The 15,248-nt window shown below is 30.5% G+C and overlaps 2 protein-coding genes across 2 annotated transcripts; both read right to left on the reverse strand.

Moving 5' to 3' along the window:
• Window positions 1-411: 411 nt before the first annotated feature.
• Window positions 412-1,770, reverse strand: LOC128159268 (heavy metal-binding protein HIP-like). Its single transcript, XM_052822332.1, has 3 exons — window positions 1,733-1,770; window positions 1,473-1,609; window positions 412-930 (listed from the first exon to the last, which is right to left on the reverse strand). Exons 1-3 carry the CDS (start codon window positions 1,768-1,770, stop codon window positions 542-544), a joined length of 564 nt encoding a protein of 187 aa, XP_052678292.1. The 3' UTR covers window positions 412-541.
• A 3,695-nt stretch (window positions 1,771-5,465) lies between these two features.
• Window positions 5,466-7,982, reverse strand: LOC128159263 (complement C1q-like protein 4). Its single transcript, XM_052822327.1, has 3 exons — window positions 7,883-7,982; window positions 6,371-6,517; window positions 5,466-5,857 (listed from the first exon to the last, which is right to left on the reverse strand). Exons 1-3 carry the CDS (start codon window positions 7,980-7,982, stop codon window positions 5,466-5,468), a joined length of 639 nt encoding a protein of 212 aa, XP_052678287.1.
• Between the last annotated feature and the right edge of the window lie 7,266 nt (window positions 7,983-15,248).

The following is a 15,248-nucleotide window of genomic DNA, read 5'->3' on the forward strand; positions in this document are numbered from 1 at the left end:
AAAAACAATGTATGGTTGTACATATATAGCAAGCAATTAATTGTATTTGACGAATTTGTTGTTAATACATTAATTGTAGTATCTACATCTTGATAAATGCCCTGAATTACTTGTTTTTAAGATTGGAAAATTTCGGGTTGTCCCGTCGTAAAACTACAGTTTCTCCTCCCTCAAAAGTTACACTGCACAAAATTTTGAGCTAAATTATGAATGAATCATTAAATTCCCAACATAAACTAGGTAACACATTGTGTCATTTATTTGCCATTTGTTTGTCATTTATATCGAAAACCATTTGTTTGAATTCTTTATTAAAAGAACTTGCATATTTTTATTTTTGAGTTAGTTTTGAAAATTTTTAAATAACAAATCAACTTAAATGGTTCAATTGATATAAGCATAAATAAATTGTTTCGTATATTGTTTGGTCGGCACACACATTTCTATGCATTATAAGACTATATATCTTGCATTTAAAAAATACAAAACAATTGTATGTGTTAAGCTGCAAGTGCTTTATTTTGGTATCGTTAGAGATGTGCTACAATTTTGAACCAGAAAAGAAACACCAATTTGCATGGGCAAACAGCCCAGAGGTGGAATGGGTCCTGATCCAGACCTTATCGCCTTTCTTCATTTTGATGTTAGCATGTGAGGTTGACATAGGACCTCCATTGTGACCCCTTCCATCGGTATGATTTAATACAACTTTTTTGCCATTCAGCACAATTTCAGTGAGGAAATATTTTCCAGCTGTTGTTAATATTGTCCATGTAAAGGAATAAATTCCGTCCAAAGGAGCTGTAAATATTCCGGAGGTCTTGTCGTAAGCGTTTCCTTCGTTTAACGAAACTTTATCAAAGATCACAGTCTCTTGGTTCTTCATGTTTTCCAATTGCTTTGTAAGTGAAGATTGGAAAGCAATCGGATCTATTTTAGGATTAGAAATACAATATTGTTTTGGAAAGGAAAAAAAGAGGATAAATGGAAATATTAAAATGATCTCAAGGAAAGGAACGTAGAATCAGTTACAGATGGATGTCATTATTCTTAATATGAATTATAAACACCAGCGTTTAGAGTTTTACGTATAAGTTTAAATAATTTGTACTATTGCACACATATGTTGCGTAAAGCCTGTTCATCAGAAGGGACTTCCTACGACTTATACGTGTCATTGGCTGAGAAAACTTGTGCTTAAAATTCAGCAATCAATACTAGTGTTAAACGGGAACTTGCAACAAATAATTCTTATTACCGACATGTACTTTGGAGCGTTCATTTAAAAAAATAGCGGAATAAGCTGTGTACCCGGTCAGTTGTATAGCGAAATTTTACTATTGGGTACGAAAGAGTTTCCATGACGTTTCTACATAGTCATATTTAGGGGTTATGGAAAACCCTGACTTATATACTACCATATGTTTCATCAATCCTAAAATCAAATTTAAAAATAAAACGTTTTTCCAAACCTTTGCAGCGCACATTTTCATAACCCATTCCATTGCATATCGCCTTGTAATTGTTGTATCTAGTCACCACTTGTTGTGGAGTTTCGTGTGCAGTTACCGCCACAAGAAGAGCGAAGCTCATCAACAAATAGCAGATTCTGAAAATGATTTTCAAATTTACAATTGAAATAAAAAAAAAAACCCAATAACTTAGTAATATTATATCATGAGAGAGAGAGAGAGAGAGAGAGAGAGAGAGAGAGAGAAGAGAGAGAGATTACCTTGTCATATTTGTATCGGAAAAACCAGAAGTGGTCATTGCCTTGCTTGGGACAAATTTTTATACAAAAACTCAAACCACTTTTACTATCAAATTACAAACACCTCACGCTAAACGATCATTAGAGGTATAATTTATTTTGCACTTGCGCCAATTTTGAAAGCTTTGCTGGCAACCAATCAAATGAAATCAGCCCACACATTTCCATTTTGTCTTACTTTTTTATAATAATATCAAAAGGGCAGCAATAAGATTCTATATGGAAAATATATCAGAGCGTATATTGTAGCAGATATACACTTACTGGTAGGAAAATAACATGTTAATTTAGATACGATAAAGAAAAGAAAATTAAGGTAGATTAAATTGCTTTCAAAATTATTACAAAATTATTACACACATGATTACCAAATGTTACATTTGATATCTTTATATTTACTGAAATTAATTTCTGTTTACTCAAGCCCCGAGTTCTATAAGATGAAACAATTGAGATGCAAAAACTATATTATCCAACAATTTTACTATATTGATAATGATTATTTAAAATTCCATGTTTGATTAGAGTGCAAGTTTTTAAGTAAGAAAACCAGGCAGATGGTGCACTGGAAATGCTAGAACAGTAATATGACACAAAAATAACTTATAATTTTTTGTTTCACAATGTTTTGATTTGAATGTATTTCTTTTTTGATATCCCATGGGTTCTAAATTGGCTAACAGGTCATTGCTATCCATTGTATAAGCTAAAATTGACAATACATGTAATTTTACAGAGTGATAATTATTCTGATAAAATCTACAATTAAGTATGTCCTAATGTTTGCTATGTATTTAAATAAATTCATTTCTGTTAATCTTAAGACTTCTTTTAAAGTTTTTACACAAATATTTATATATTAATTGGATCTGTTATACCTCCCTGGTCATCATTTTCAAGAAAAGACTAGACATAGATTATCGCTTAATTATTTTCTGGTATTGCTTTTGATAAACAATCACATATTATTGTATTATCGCATGTTCGATGACAAATATGAATATGTATTTGTTGTATCTGATTACATAAGTTTTTATCGATCATAAAACAAGGAAGAAGGTCAATAAACATCAGGAGGTTTAAAAATAAACATTACAAGAGAGAGAGAGAGAGAGAGAGAGAGAGAGAGAGAGAGAGAGAGAGAGAGAGAGAGAGAAAGAGAGAGAGAGTCCGGTAAATAAATGTATTTTAAAATGAACATTCAAAGGATAACTCGTCCTAAAATCGACTAGAATATAAGAGTCACATATTTAAAAAAAAACATTTATTAACCTCTTTGACTTCGGGCTAATACCATCACACACACTTTATTCATAAAACGAAACTTGATTAAGATATGATATTTACAATTCTATATATCATTGATGTCAACGTATATAACCAATAGTCGACCATTTGTAATTCATACCACGATCTACCACGACCTTCACATTTGGTAAATATGGATTTTTTAGTTGGGTGCAGTTGCGTTAAATGTTTAACTGGGTTTTTCCAGTAATATCAAAGGGAGTTTTGCTTGTAATGTCGTCTCAAACATATTCTAACAAGAAAATCAATTTCATCTTTCATTAATTATGCAGAACACATGAAAGGTAATAATTAAAATTTTCCTCAATAATACAGATTAAACATTACACTTACATTTTTGTAATGTTTATCAGATAATTCTACCAAACCAAGATGCATAACTGGCAATTTAACGAAAACACATACAATATTTTAATTAGTCAAAAACACTAAAATACCACTTTCTGAAACTTTTCAATATGTTTATTGTAGAAATATTATATATCCAAGACTGATCCATGGGATCAATTAATCCAGAAATGTTTTCTTTGGATTGCAAAATAACGTCCCTTCAGCCATCAAGATCAGCAAGGTAGGAGGAAAGGTCAGCATCGTCAGCGGTATTTGCTTCTACCATCTGTCATCTCCTTTTTCCTTTTCCCAATAAGTTTGTGAGAAAATTAGAAAAAGAAATGATGTGATTTTTTCCCCTATAAACCACAAGTAGAGGGGGCAAAAAACAAGAAAAACCATAAGAAAAGGAACGTAACTCATCAATGAAAGTGTAGTGTTACGTACAGTAACCTAAAACAGACTGGAAATGTTGATAGTTCTAGATCATCTTATCTGGACGGAATGAAAATATTTCTCACTTTTTAGAGCAATATTTTGAAACTGATTTCTATCCATGACATTTTTTTCACTTCAAGTGAACAAAAACTATGGCTTTTTAACTAGGTAGAACATAGGTTTACATTTGTTGAAATTTTAAAATGTACAATGAATATTTAGAATTGCAAGAGTTACATGTTTTTGGTGAGGATTTACTTGTGTTCCTACCAGAAAGACAGTTGTTAACTGCAATTCTATGTATTTTTTTGTTATGAGAAAAATAAGTTTGATGGTTTTTTATTCCAGTTGTTAATTGACTTCTTTTAGAAGTACATGTATTAAGTGTAGAGGAAGGAGAAAATCTGTGCATAACAATTGATTGAACTTCTCATGAATTGCGTAAAACAATTTATATTGTAACAACATTACTGTTTTTAGAATTCATTGGTTGTTCTGTTCTCTGCTATTTTTGCCGTAAAAACATATCCGATTCTATTCTGTTTCTTCAAAACTAATAGAACTCTTTCAATACTTGTCCAGGTTTTTTCAATGAAAATTAATGAACGGTATCGGAATTGCGACTATATTTTTCTCACAGTGCGTTTGGTTTACTACCAAGTCAGAATGTCGTAGATCTGTCAAACTATTTGGTATATAAACGGTATATTTTACAATTAAGTAAAGTCAAATTGAAAAAATAAAATATACATTGTTTTTTTATATAGCTCTTACACTGGAACTAATATCTGATGCGCTAGTTTTGCTAAGTTTGAAAACCAGACCAGAAGTTTACAAGTATGGCGAACTGTATTATGGTACAGTTTATTTATTGGCAATTATTCAATTCTAAAATTATTTAAAATGATGAGTTTGGACATTAATGAATGATCCACGTATAATCTGTATATCTGCAAGGTACAAAATTAAATACATGTACTATAAAAATAATGTTATGGCGTTGAAAAAAGTATTTAATCCTTCATAACTTTTCTTACAAAAGAATAAAATATAACAATATCAATAACGTATAGACCTGACCAGGCAATATTACACCTTTCGGGGGACCTTCGACATTTCTTTGTCTGTCTTTATTTTGTCTCTAAATGCGTTAGCCAACCACCGAAATGCCTTTCACGACACTGAAAAAGTGTGTGACTTCACGTGATATGATTATTTCAAACTGGGGCTTTCGCAGTCTGAACGCTAGGTCAATAATAGTTAGAAATTAAATTCAATACATTAAAAGCGGTTAATCTAATGTATATAATTTGCAGTTTTCAAATTAACATACATTAAGGCTGATAAAGCAACACAAATCTTTCTTTCTTTAAAATCATTCAAGTTTCAATATAATTCATAAAAGCAAATTTATTTTTCTATTTTGAGTTAGATAATTTAGAAGAATTTGAATTACCAAATTAATTCAAAGAATAAATCGTAGCATGAAATTAATTTGTTTTTATTATTATGTTGGCACATATATTTCTTTGAATTTCAACACCGTCGTGCTTTTTTTATAAAAATACAAAACATTTGACATCTTAAAATAGTTTATTTATATTGTGCTATATATATGCTACATTTTTTTTCCTGAAAAGTAACACCAGTTTGTACCATGGGCATACTGCCCGTAGTTTATTTGGGTTCTGATCCACACTTTATCGCCTTTCTTCATTTTGATGTTAGCATGTGAGGTTGTCATAGGATGTCCATTGTGACCCCTTCCATCGGCAAAGTTATATGTAACATATTGGCCATTCAGCACAATTTCAGTTACAAAATACTTTCCTGCTGTTGTCGATATTGTCCACGTAAAGGAATATATACCATCTAGCGGTGCTGTAAATATTCCGGAGATATTGTCGTAAGCGTTTCCTTCGTTTAATGAAACTTTATCAAAGATCACAATCTCTTGGTTCTTCAAGTTTTGCAATGTCTTGGTAAGTGAAGATTGGAAAGCAATCGGATCTATTTTAGGATTAGAAAAAAATACTGTCAGGGAACAAAAGAGAATAAATGGAAATAGTTTCAAGGAAAAGAACATAGAAGCAGTTAAAGATGGGTGTCATAATTCTCAATATGAATTATAAACACCAGCTTATAGACTTTTACGTATAATATTTAATGATTTGTACTGTTGCGCATGTTGGGTAAAGCCTGCTCAGAAGTAGCTCTCTACTACTTTTACTTTTTATTAGATGAGCTTAAAATTCAACAATCAATACTTGTGTTAAACTGGAAGTTGCAACGAATAATTCTTATTACGTACATGTACTTTGCAGCGTTCAATTAAAAAAAAACCCACAATTAGCTGTGTACCCGGCCAGTTGTACAGTGAAATGTTACTATTGGACAAGAATGAGTTTCGATGACGTTTCTACATAGTCATAATTAAGGGTCATGGAGAACCCTGACTTTATATACTACCATATGTTTCGTCAATCATAAAATCAAAATTAAAAATGAAATGTTTTTCCAAACCTTTGCAGCGCACATTTTGGAAACCCATTCCATCACATATAGCCTTGTAGTTGTTGTATCTAGTCACCACTTGCTGTGGCGTTTCATGTGCAGTTCCCGCCACAAGAAGAGCGAAGCTCATCATCAAATAGCAGATTCTGAAAATAACTTAGTAATATTTTATCGAGAGAGAGAGAGAGAGAGAGAGAGAGAGAGAGAGAGAGAGAGATATTACCTTATCATATTTTTATTAGAAAAACCAACTGTTGTCATTGCCTTGCTAGGGACGAATTTTTATACAAAATTTCAACCCACTTTTACTATCGAATTACAAACACCTCACGCTAAACGATCATTAGATGGATTTCTTTTGCACTTGCGTCAATTTTGAAAGCTTCCCTGGCAACCAATCAAATGAAATCAGCTCACACATTTCCATTTTATCTTACTTTTTTTTATAATGATATAAAAAAGGCAGTTGCCTTCCGCTTATCCCAAGTGGCTATTCGAATCTTTTTAATTCATAATTAAGATCCATGCCTTCGTTTAAAGCATTCAATAAGATTCTCAATGAAAAAATATATCAGAGCGTATATTGTAGCAAATATAAACTTACTGGTAGGAAAATAACATGTTAGATATGATAAAGAAAAGAACATGAAGGTAGATTAAGTTTATTACAAAATTATTACACAAATGATAAATAAACATTACCTTTGATATTTTTATATTTCCTGAAATCAATTTCTGATTACTCAAGCCCCGAGTTCAATAAGATGAAACAATTGAGACGAAAAAACTATATTATCTAACAATTTTACCATATTGACAATGATTATTTAAAATTCCATTTTTGATTAGAGTGCAAGTTTTAAACAAGAAAATCACATTGCTAAACTTAAATTAACTGATCATATTTTTATTCTCTTTAATTGTAAATATTTTAATATTGGAACTTAAAATCAGGTAGAAAGTGCACTGAAAATGCTTGTACAGTAATATGACACAAGTAATATCATAAGTTTTGAATTTCATTTTGAATATATGGAAAATACTACGTAATGTCTATCAGATAATTCTACCGAGATGAATAATTAACATTTTAACGAAAATACATACAATACGAATAAACAGTCAAACACTAAAATACCACTTCCTGAAATTTTTGAATATGTTTATTGTAGAAACATTAACTTAAATTTAGATCATTAACAACTATAAAGATATTGCTCCATACTTAAAAGAAGAAAAAAAGTCCACGGAATTCATAATTAACTAAATTAAGATACAATTTATATTAATCATAATTTTTTTTTTCTCAACTCAATAGTAAAGTGTATTTTACACTTGAAACCCGTTTTAGATACACATTCATACTCTTTTTGATATAAAAACTATTTTTCTACATATATTATATATCAAATACTATTTTGATTAGTTTTAAAAAAAAATACTATCATATTACAAACAAGTGAAAAATATTAAGCAAAAAACATATCCAGGATTGATTCATGGAGTCAATAATTCCAGAACTTAAATTTTCTTTGGATTGCAAAATAAAGTCCCCTCCTCCATCAAGATCAGCAAGGTAGAAGGACAGGTCAGCATCGCCAGAGGTATTCGATTCTTTCATCTGTCTATCATGTGCTTTTTCTGTGCAATGTTTTAGTTGAAATTGAATTTTTTCTTTTCTTTCCGTTTTTTTATCTTATGTAAAAAACAAAATTGCTGCTAAATTTCTATGGTTATTTCAAGATATACAATGTAAATCCATTAACATTTTGTATTTTTAGTGATTTGGAAGGGAAGGGAAAATATGATGTCCCTTTCAAAATTACCTTAATTATAATTCAGAAAATGCTCCAATTTGTTTTGCATAATGGTTCGATAGTATTATCTCTAATTAAGAATTATTAGATTTTTTCGCACATAACATTGAACATATTTTTTAAAATAATGTTTGGCATACACACTTCTGGAACAGGGACCGTATTTTTTTTAAGCAATTCTCTTATAGTTGCTATCAGTTTTTTGTATGCAAGAAACTTTACACTACAGACATATATCAAATTGAAGTCATGTATGTTCATGAAAAAACCATCATTAATGAAAACATTTCTCAAACCATTTTTCGTGAAGAATTGCTTTTCTTCCATGTAAGATATTTTTGTCAAAAAAAATTGTGGTTCTATATACATATTTGTTTCTAGTTTTGGTGGTTTATCAGAATAAAATATCCATGCATCTAAATCATCCTTCAAAAATATATTTTGTACAATTTAAAAATATTTTTTCTTAAAATATTCTTTCACACATAGCACTATTCTTAATATCTAAGTCTAAAACTAAATGCATGTTGCTATTTATTTGATAAGATCTTCATCCAAACCAGTTTAAATGACATAATAAATTCTTTGACGTTAATCATCCTAAAACCACCGTCTTCAAATTTTTTGAACACACACCCTTTTAAGGTGTATATTAAGAAATGCAGGGGAGTTACATATATTGGTAAGGATTTAATGCTTGTATTTAGTACAATTCTTTGCTAAAGCCTTATATTTCTTCGTTATGATGAAATTAAGTGTTGGTGTATTTTAATTCTTGTTATCATTTGACTTAAATGTATAAGATGGGGATGAAGTGTGTAAAAACATACACAACATTATTGTTTTAGAATTTTCTGATTTTTCAATTTACTGCAAATTCAAACACATCCGGCGAAATTTTCTCTTTTTACCGAAAAAACAACAACAAATATGATGCTATTCAAAACTATGATGCTCTCTAAAATACTCGCCTATATTTTTTTTTTCATGAGAATTGTAATACTGTTCACAGAATGTTAGCCTACATTGGAATTTTAAGGTGTGCTACCAAGTCAGAATGGCAAAGATATTGCATACTCTTTGTATATAACTGTATATTTTACAATAAATTAAAGTAAAAATAATAATACTCATTCTTGTTTTTTTCTTCTTAACTCTTACACTGGAGCTGAAGTCTAAAGCGCTTTTTTTGATTTTGGAAATCTGACTTGAAGTTTTTTTTTCTCATTTTTTTAAGCTTAAAAAGCATTGTGAAAAGAATGCAGCATATTATTCATTGGTATTAATCTAATTCTAAGGTTATTTTGGGCGATGACAAAGGACATTTAAAAACAATCCACGTACAACTTGTATACTTACACATATGCAGGAGAAATGTCATCAAGAAAATAAATGGAGAAGAGGCACGACAGCAACATAATTTGCAAAATTTAAGAAATACTTTAATTAATAAATACATATACATGTACTCCTTCATAACTTACTTTTAAAAGAATCAACGATAACACTTCAGTAGACAAATAGATGTTTAGATGAATAGATGAATTATCATATTGGTCACTGTTTTAAAACTTTGCTTGAAAAAAATAGAAAAGAACGTCATTTTTACACCTTACGGAGGTCCTTCAATTTTAACAAAAAATATTTATTTCTGATTATTGTCTTTATGTTTTACTTACTTTTGTATGCAAATGCGTTAACCCATTAGAAAAATGCTGTTTACGATACTGTAATAGCTTGAGACATTACGTGATATTGAATATTCGTTTTAGGGCGTTTACAGTCCGGACTGGAACATAAACAATTATTTGGAAATTTAATATATACCATTATATTTTTTGGAATTATATTGTTTTGTTAATGTAAATTAATGAAAAAAACCCACTAACATTATTTTTTTTAAAACGTTCATTGAATTCGACACATATTGCTTTAAATTTCATAATTTTCATTGTTTATAATGTCGGGACTGACAGGTCTAAAGCCACTGTCAAGAGTCTATTTTTAATGTATTGCCCATATTTGCGACAGTGATAAGGCACATGATGAAAAATTAACAATTTGTGAGTCTTTTTAAAACAAATTTTGGAATAAATTGTTTGTAGCAAGCAGCTTCTTATCTAGATTTGTTGATGATGTAAATCCAAAAAATTGCCTTTTTATCAAACCTTTCTGGAGATCAGAAAATGTCGGAGTGTCATGCAATATGATAACCGATTCTCATCAACATTTATGGTGCACAAAAAATTCTGCAGCGGACAAGTTATGACTGATTGACATAATTTGTCAACACAGTTAATGCTAAATGGTGTCATTTACTAGTACACGTATATCTTAAATGCTATAATGCAAAACGTACACTCTTATTTGAACTGTTTATAGAAAGGATTGTATTTGCATATTTTTTTTTATTTCTGAGTTAATTTTGAAGGTTCTAAGATACCAATTTAACTAAAAGGTTTATTCTTAGTATGAAATGTTTTCATGATTATTCAGTTGGCAAGCAAATTCCTGCATTTCAAAAATAGAAATCAATTGAGTTTTTAAAACTTTTCATGCTTTATTTTAATATCGATATAGGTATGCTACACTTTTACTCCAGAAAAGTTACAGTAATGACCACCATGGGCAAACTGCCCAGCGTTGTCACGGGTTCTGATCCACACTTTATCGCCTTTTGTCATTTTAATGTTAGTATATGAAGTTGTCATAGGATATCAATCGTTACCCCTTCCATCAGCATGGTTATATGCAACTTTGTGGCCATTTCTCACTATTTCAGTGACGAACTATTTTTCAGCTACTGTTAATATTGTCCACGTAAAGGAATATATTCGTCCAACGGTGCTGTAAATATTCCGCAGATATTGTCGTTAGCGTTTCCTTCGTTAAACGAAACTTTATCAAAGATCACAGTCTCTTGGTTCTTCATGTTTTCCAACTGTTTGGTAAGTGAAGATTGGAAAGCAATTGTATATATTTTAGGATTATACATAAAATATCGTATGGAAAAGAATAAAATGAAAATATTAGAAGAGTTTCAAGCAAAGATACATAGAAGCGATATAAAGTATCAAATTTCTCAATTTGAAGTAATAACATTACGTCTTATAATTAGAGTTTTACATATAAATAATTAAAAAATAATCAAAACTTCATGGTCCGATTTTTTCGCCTTTTACAGTATCAAATGACTTTCCATGCAAACAATTATCTTAGAAAGTTATAGACGTTTGCCTATTTACACCAGCAGAATCGGTCTTCTTTCAAAGTTAGAAATATTCAAAGTAGATAAAAATAAATTCTTTATGGGCAAAAAAAAAAAAATCCACCAAACAACAAATGAAATGAAACATGCGACTGTTAAGAAAAGGGAACCGTTTGGTTTTGTTCCCCAAATGATTCGTTAAATAAACTCCACATAGTATGTGTAACGGTTTTTCAAGTTACAAATAAAATAATCAGTTTATAATTCGTGAGTTCGCTTACGTTTCCTTCCTAAGAACCAAGTAAGAATTAAATACAACACTTACGTTCTCAAATTCTCTCAGACGACGCTACGGAACATAAACACTGTATGCTAAAATACCAAACCAAATCCGGTTACCTAAAATCAATCCGGATTGTATAGTTGTATACAATTTTCCTCGGGCCTATCTGGGCTATATGATTAAAAATACAATCAAAGAATCAAGATACAAAATCACTCTATAACCAACTAACTGTAGACTATGGATTTAAACAAACATTTTTGTTTGCTACCACAGTCAACGACAGCCAACTATCCAATCACTATAAAAGTATAATACCCGGTCAGCTGAAAGTCACCAAGACACTTATTAAGTCACAAAGACGCTATGAAGTCACCAAGACACAAGCTACAGAAACAGGGTTAAGAACTGAGTGGTCTAGCTAACAATTCTGTTGCTTTCCGACAAAGCTGAAATCCCTGTTCTGTAGAACTCTAACCGAAGAGTTTCGCCAGCAGACCGGTTGAGTCGTTCACAGATTGAAAACTCTCAGAAAGATAGAGTGGTTGTATATATACCCTGCAAGTTCTCACTGATTGGTCTAATCATGCATCATTTCTATTGGGTATACTGATTATCACTGATTAGCCAAAATTGGAGGCATCTGATTGGTTAAACACATGATACCTTTCAATCCGGAAGTAAAATCATTACAGTATGCATCGATTGTAAACAAATTAAACCAAACTTGTGAAATATTAGTTAACAAACAGTACATAAGTTTATTTTTGATTTGCCAAAACACTATGACCTTTTTTCAATTGCAATACACTTTTATGTCGTTTGTTTTGTAAACAAATTTTGTACTTGATTTTTTTCACTGACACATGACTTAATTGACTGGTACAACTAATGCAATATTTATTATTATAAACATACTTATCATAATCATCTTTTAAAAGCTTACACAAAATTTGATATAAAATCGCACCAAGCAGCTTTATCCGCACATATGCTGGGTAAAGCCATGCTTAGAAGTAGCTTTCTATCATATTATGTGTAATTGACTAAGGTAATTTTGTGCTTGAAATTCAGCAATCAATACAAAATGTTAAACGGTAAGTTGCAAAAAATTCTTATCACGTACTTTGCCGCATTTAATTTAAAAAATAGCAAAATAAGCTGTGTGCCACACAAAGTTGTACAGCGAAATTTTACTGTTGGACAAAAAGAGTTTCCATGACGCTTAATGATTCAGAGGTCAGTAGGTTAAATATTTACAATTGAATTTTTCTAACTCTCGCTGTATATATTATAGTGATTTGATTTTCCCTTTTTTTTTTATTAACACCTTAGCGGATATTACAGTCTCATATTTTATCACTTTAATTTTGTCTGTCAAATTCATGTAAAACTCTGTAAAGAGTATTAACATGTGAAGGTTTTTCTTTTTGGTGATTGGAAGACATGTGGCTAGTAAAGAAATGCTGATTGACCTGTCATGGATGATCTTAAAACTTCTTGCGGTGCTTTCACTATGAATAAAATCACATATAGATAAATTTTAGAAACTTTAATCATCGCATGTTTTCATGACCTTATAAAGTTAAAGTATACATGGATATGTATTGATTGTACGTGGATACCAACTGGTGTTCAAGGTTTAATGACTGCTATGAAGCAAGGTCAATAACATACATTAGACGTAAAACAAATTACAGGATACGGAGAGAGAGAGAGAGAGAGAGAGAGAGAGAGAGAGAGAGAGAGAGAGAGAGAGAGAGAGAAAGAGGGAGTGAGAGTAATTCATTCATTGACGCATGTGACTTAAAACACAAAACATCACACAAATCGATTTTAAAAACATGATATGTACACTTTTAGAAAATCGATGTTAACAGTCACACATTTATAATCCAAGCCATAACCGAGCCCGACCTTCACATTGGACAAATATTCCTTTTCTATCAGAAGCAGAAATCTATATATATATATATATATATATATATATATATATATATATATATATATATATATATATATATATATATATATATATATATATATATATATATATATATATTGCTCCACTTTAATAATGAAAATATTATAAAAAAATCAATCAGATTCAAACCTATATTTTTATGAATTATGTTTTCTCAGGATGATAGTACAATGAATTTTACATATGATACACGTTATTAGACAATCATGCTCTGTTTGAATTTAATTTTTTTTTATATTTTAATATATATTATCAAGTAGTTTTGAATTTGTATTATTTAAGATACTAGTATCATATATTAAGCTCTTTGGTAAGCATATAGTATGAGCGATCACAAGTAACTGTGAAATATTAAGTAAAAATATTTCCAATATTATTTGTTATTGATTATTTTTAAACTTAGATTTCTTTGGATTGTAAATTAAAGTCCCCTCCGCCTCGAAGATCAGCAAGTTAGGAGGAAGGGTCAGCATCGCTAGCGGTATTCCTTCTACCATCCATCTATCATCTGCTTCTTGCTTCTTAAATCTGTCTTTTTTCGGTGCTAATTTTTTTGTTTTAAATAAATATTATTTTTCCTTTTTTTCTGTAACCTATATTCCGATTTGCTGAGCTAAGCTATTTGATATTATGAATCATGTTAGATTTCATATTTTGTTTTGAATAAAGAAATGAAATAAATTGATATAGCAATGTGGGCTTAGAGGGTTTACATGTTTTTAAGGGGGAGGGGTTTTCTGTGTTTTTACCCTGTATCAGTAATTTTCACTTCCATTAAATTAAAATCATCTAACTTTATTTTCATTTAATGTTAGCAAAATAAATCAAATGACCTAAATAATACCTATTGCATGAAAAGAGCAAATCTAATGAGTCAATTTTCTCAACGCATAAGATGAAATCTCTGTTGTCTCTTTAATTAACAGGAGTGACTTTTACAGAGTACGACATATATGGACCTCTCCTGGGAGCCTCCTCAATGCACAGCTTGAGAGATTACTGACTACAGTCTAGCTAGCAATTATGCGGTATACTGTGACCCCCGCCCCCAGTGGCAGCTGACAGTCTGGCCTCTGCCTACATTGACTACACCAGCAAACCAGCTATCATATTCAGGGCTCCTACCCGCAATGAAAAAGGTTAATGAATGGATAAGTTCCCGCCACGGATGCAGGTGGCTTTAAGGTATATTTAGTAGAATATATAAAGTATTGGCTTTAGGGGTCATAAAATGTTATCAGTTTTGGTCTCAGTCTCACTTTTATACAAATATTTTTAAGTGGAAAAGTGAGACTGTGATAAATAGTAAATTGTCAATGTTTTATGCTCTGGGCTCTGGTATTCCATTGTGTAAATATGTATTTGAAATTGTAAATTTACTTTGAGTTGATATTAGTAACTTTCTATACATTTTGATGTTAACGAAACAAAAGCAACGGAAATGATTTGACTGCCGTCACGAGAAAAGGGCCCTTAAGGTCAAAATTTCACAAACTTACTTTTTTGTCAATTCCGATTAGTCAACTCTTTCTGAATACAAATATACAAAGATATCCAAGATCTTGTGTGTTTTAAGCATTTTATGACAATTTTAG

The sequence above is a fragment of the Crassostrea angulata genome, chromosome 8, assembly GCF_025612915.1.
Source record: "Crassostrea angulata isolate pt1a10 chromosome 8, ASM2561291v2, whole genome shotgun sequence".
In the NCBI taxonomy this organism is placed as follows: domain Eukaryota; kingdom Metazoa; phylum Mollusca; class Bivalvia; order Ostreida; family Ostreidae; genus Magallana; species Magallana angulata.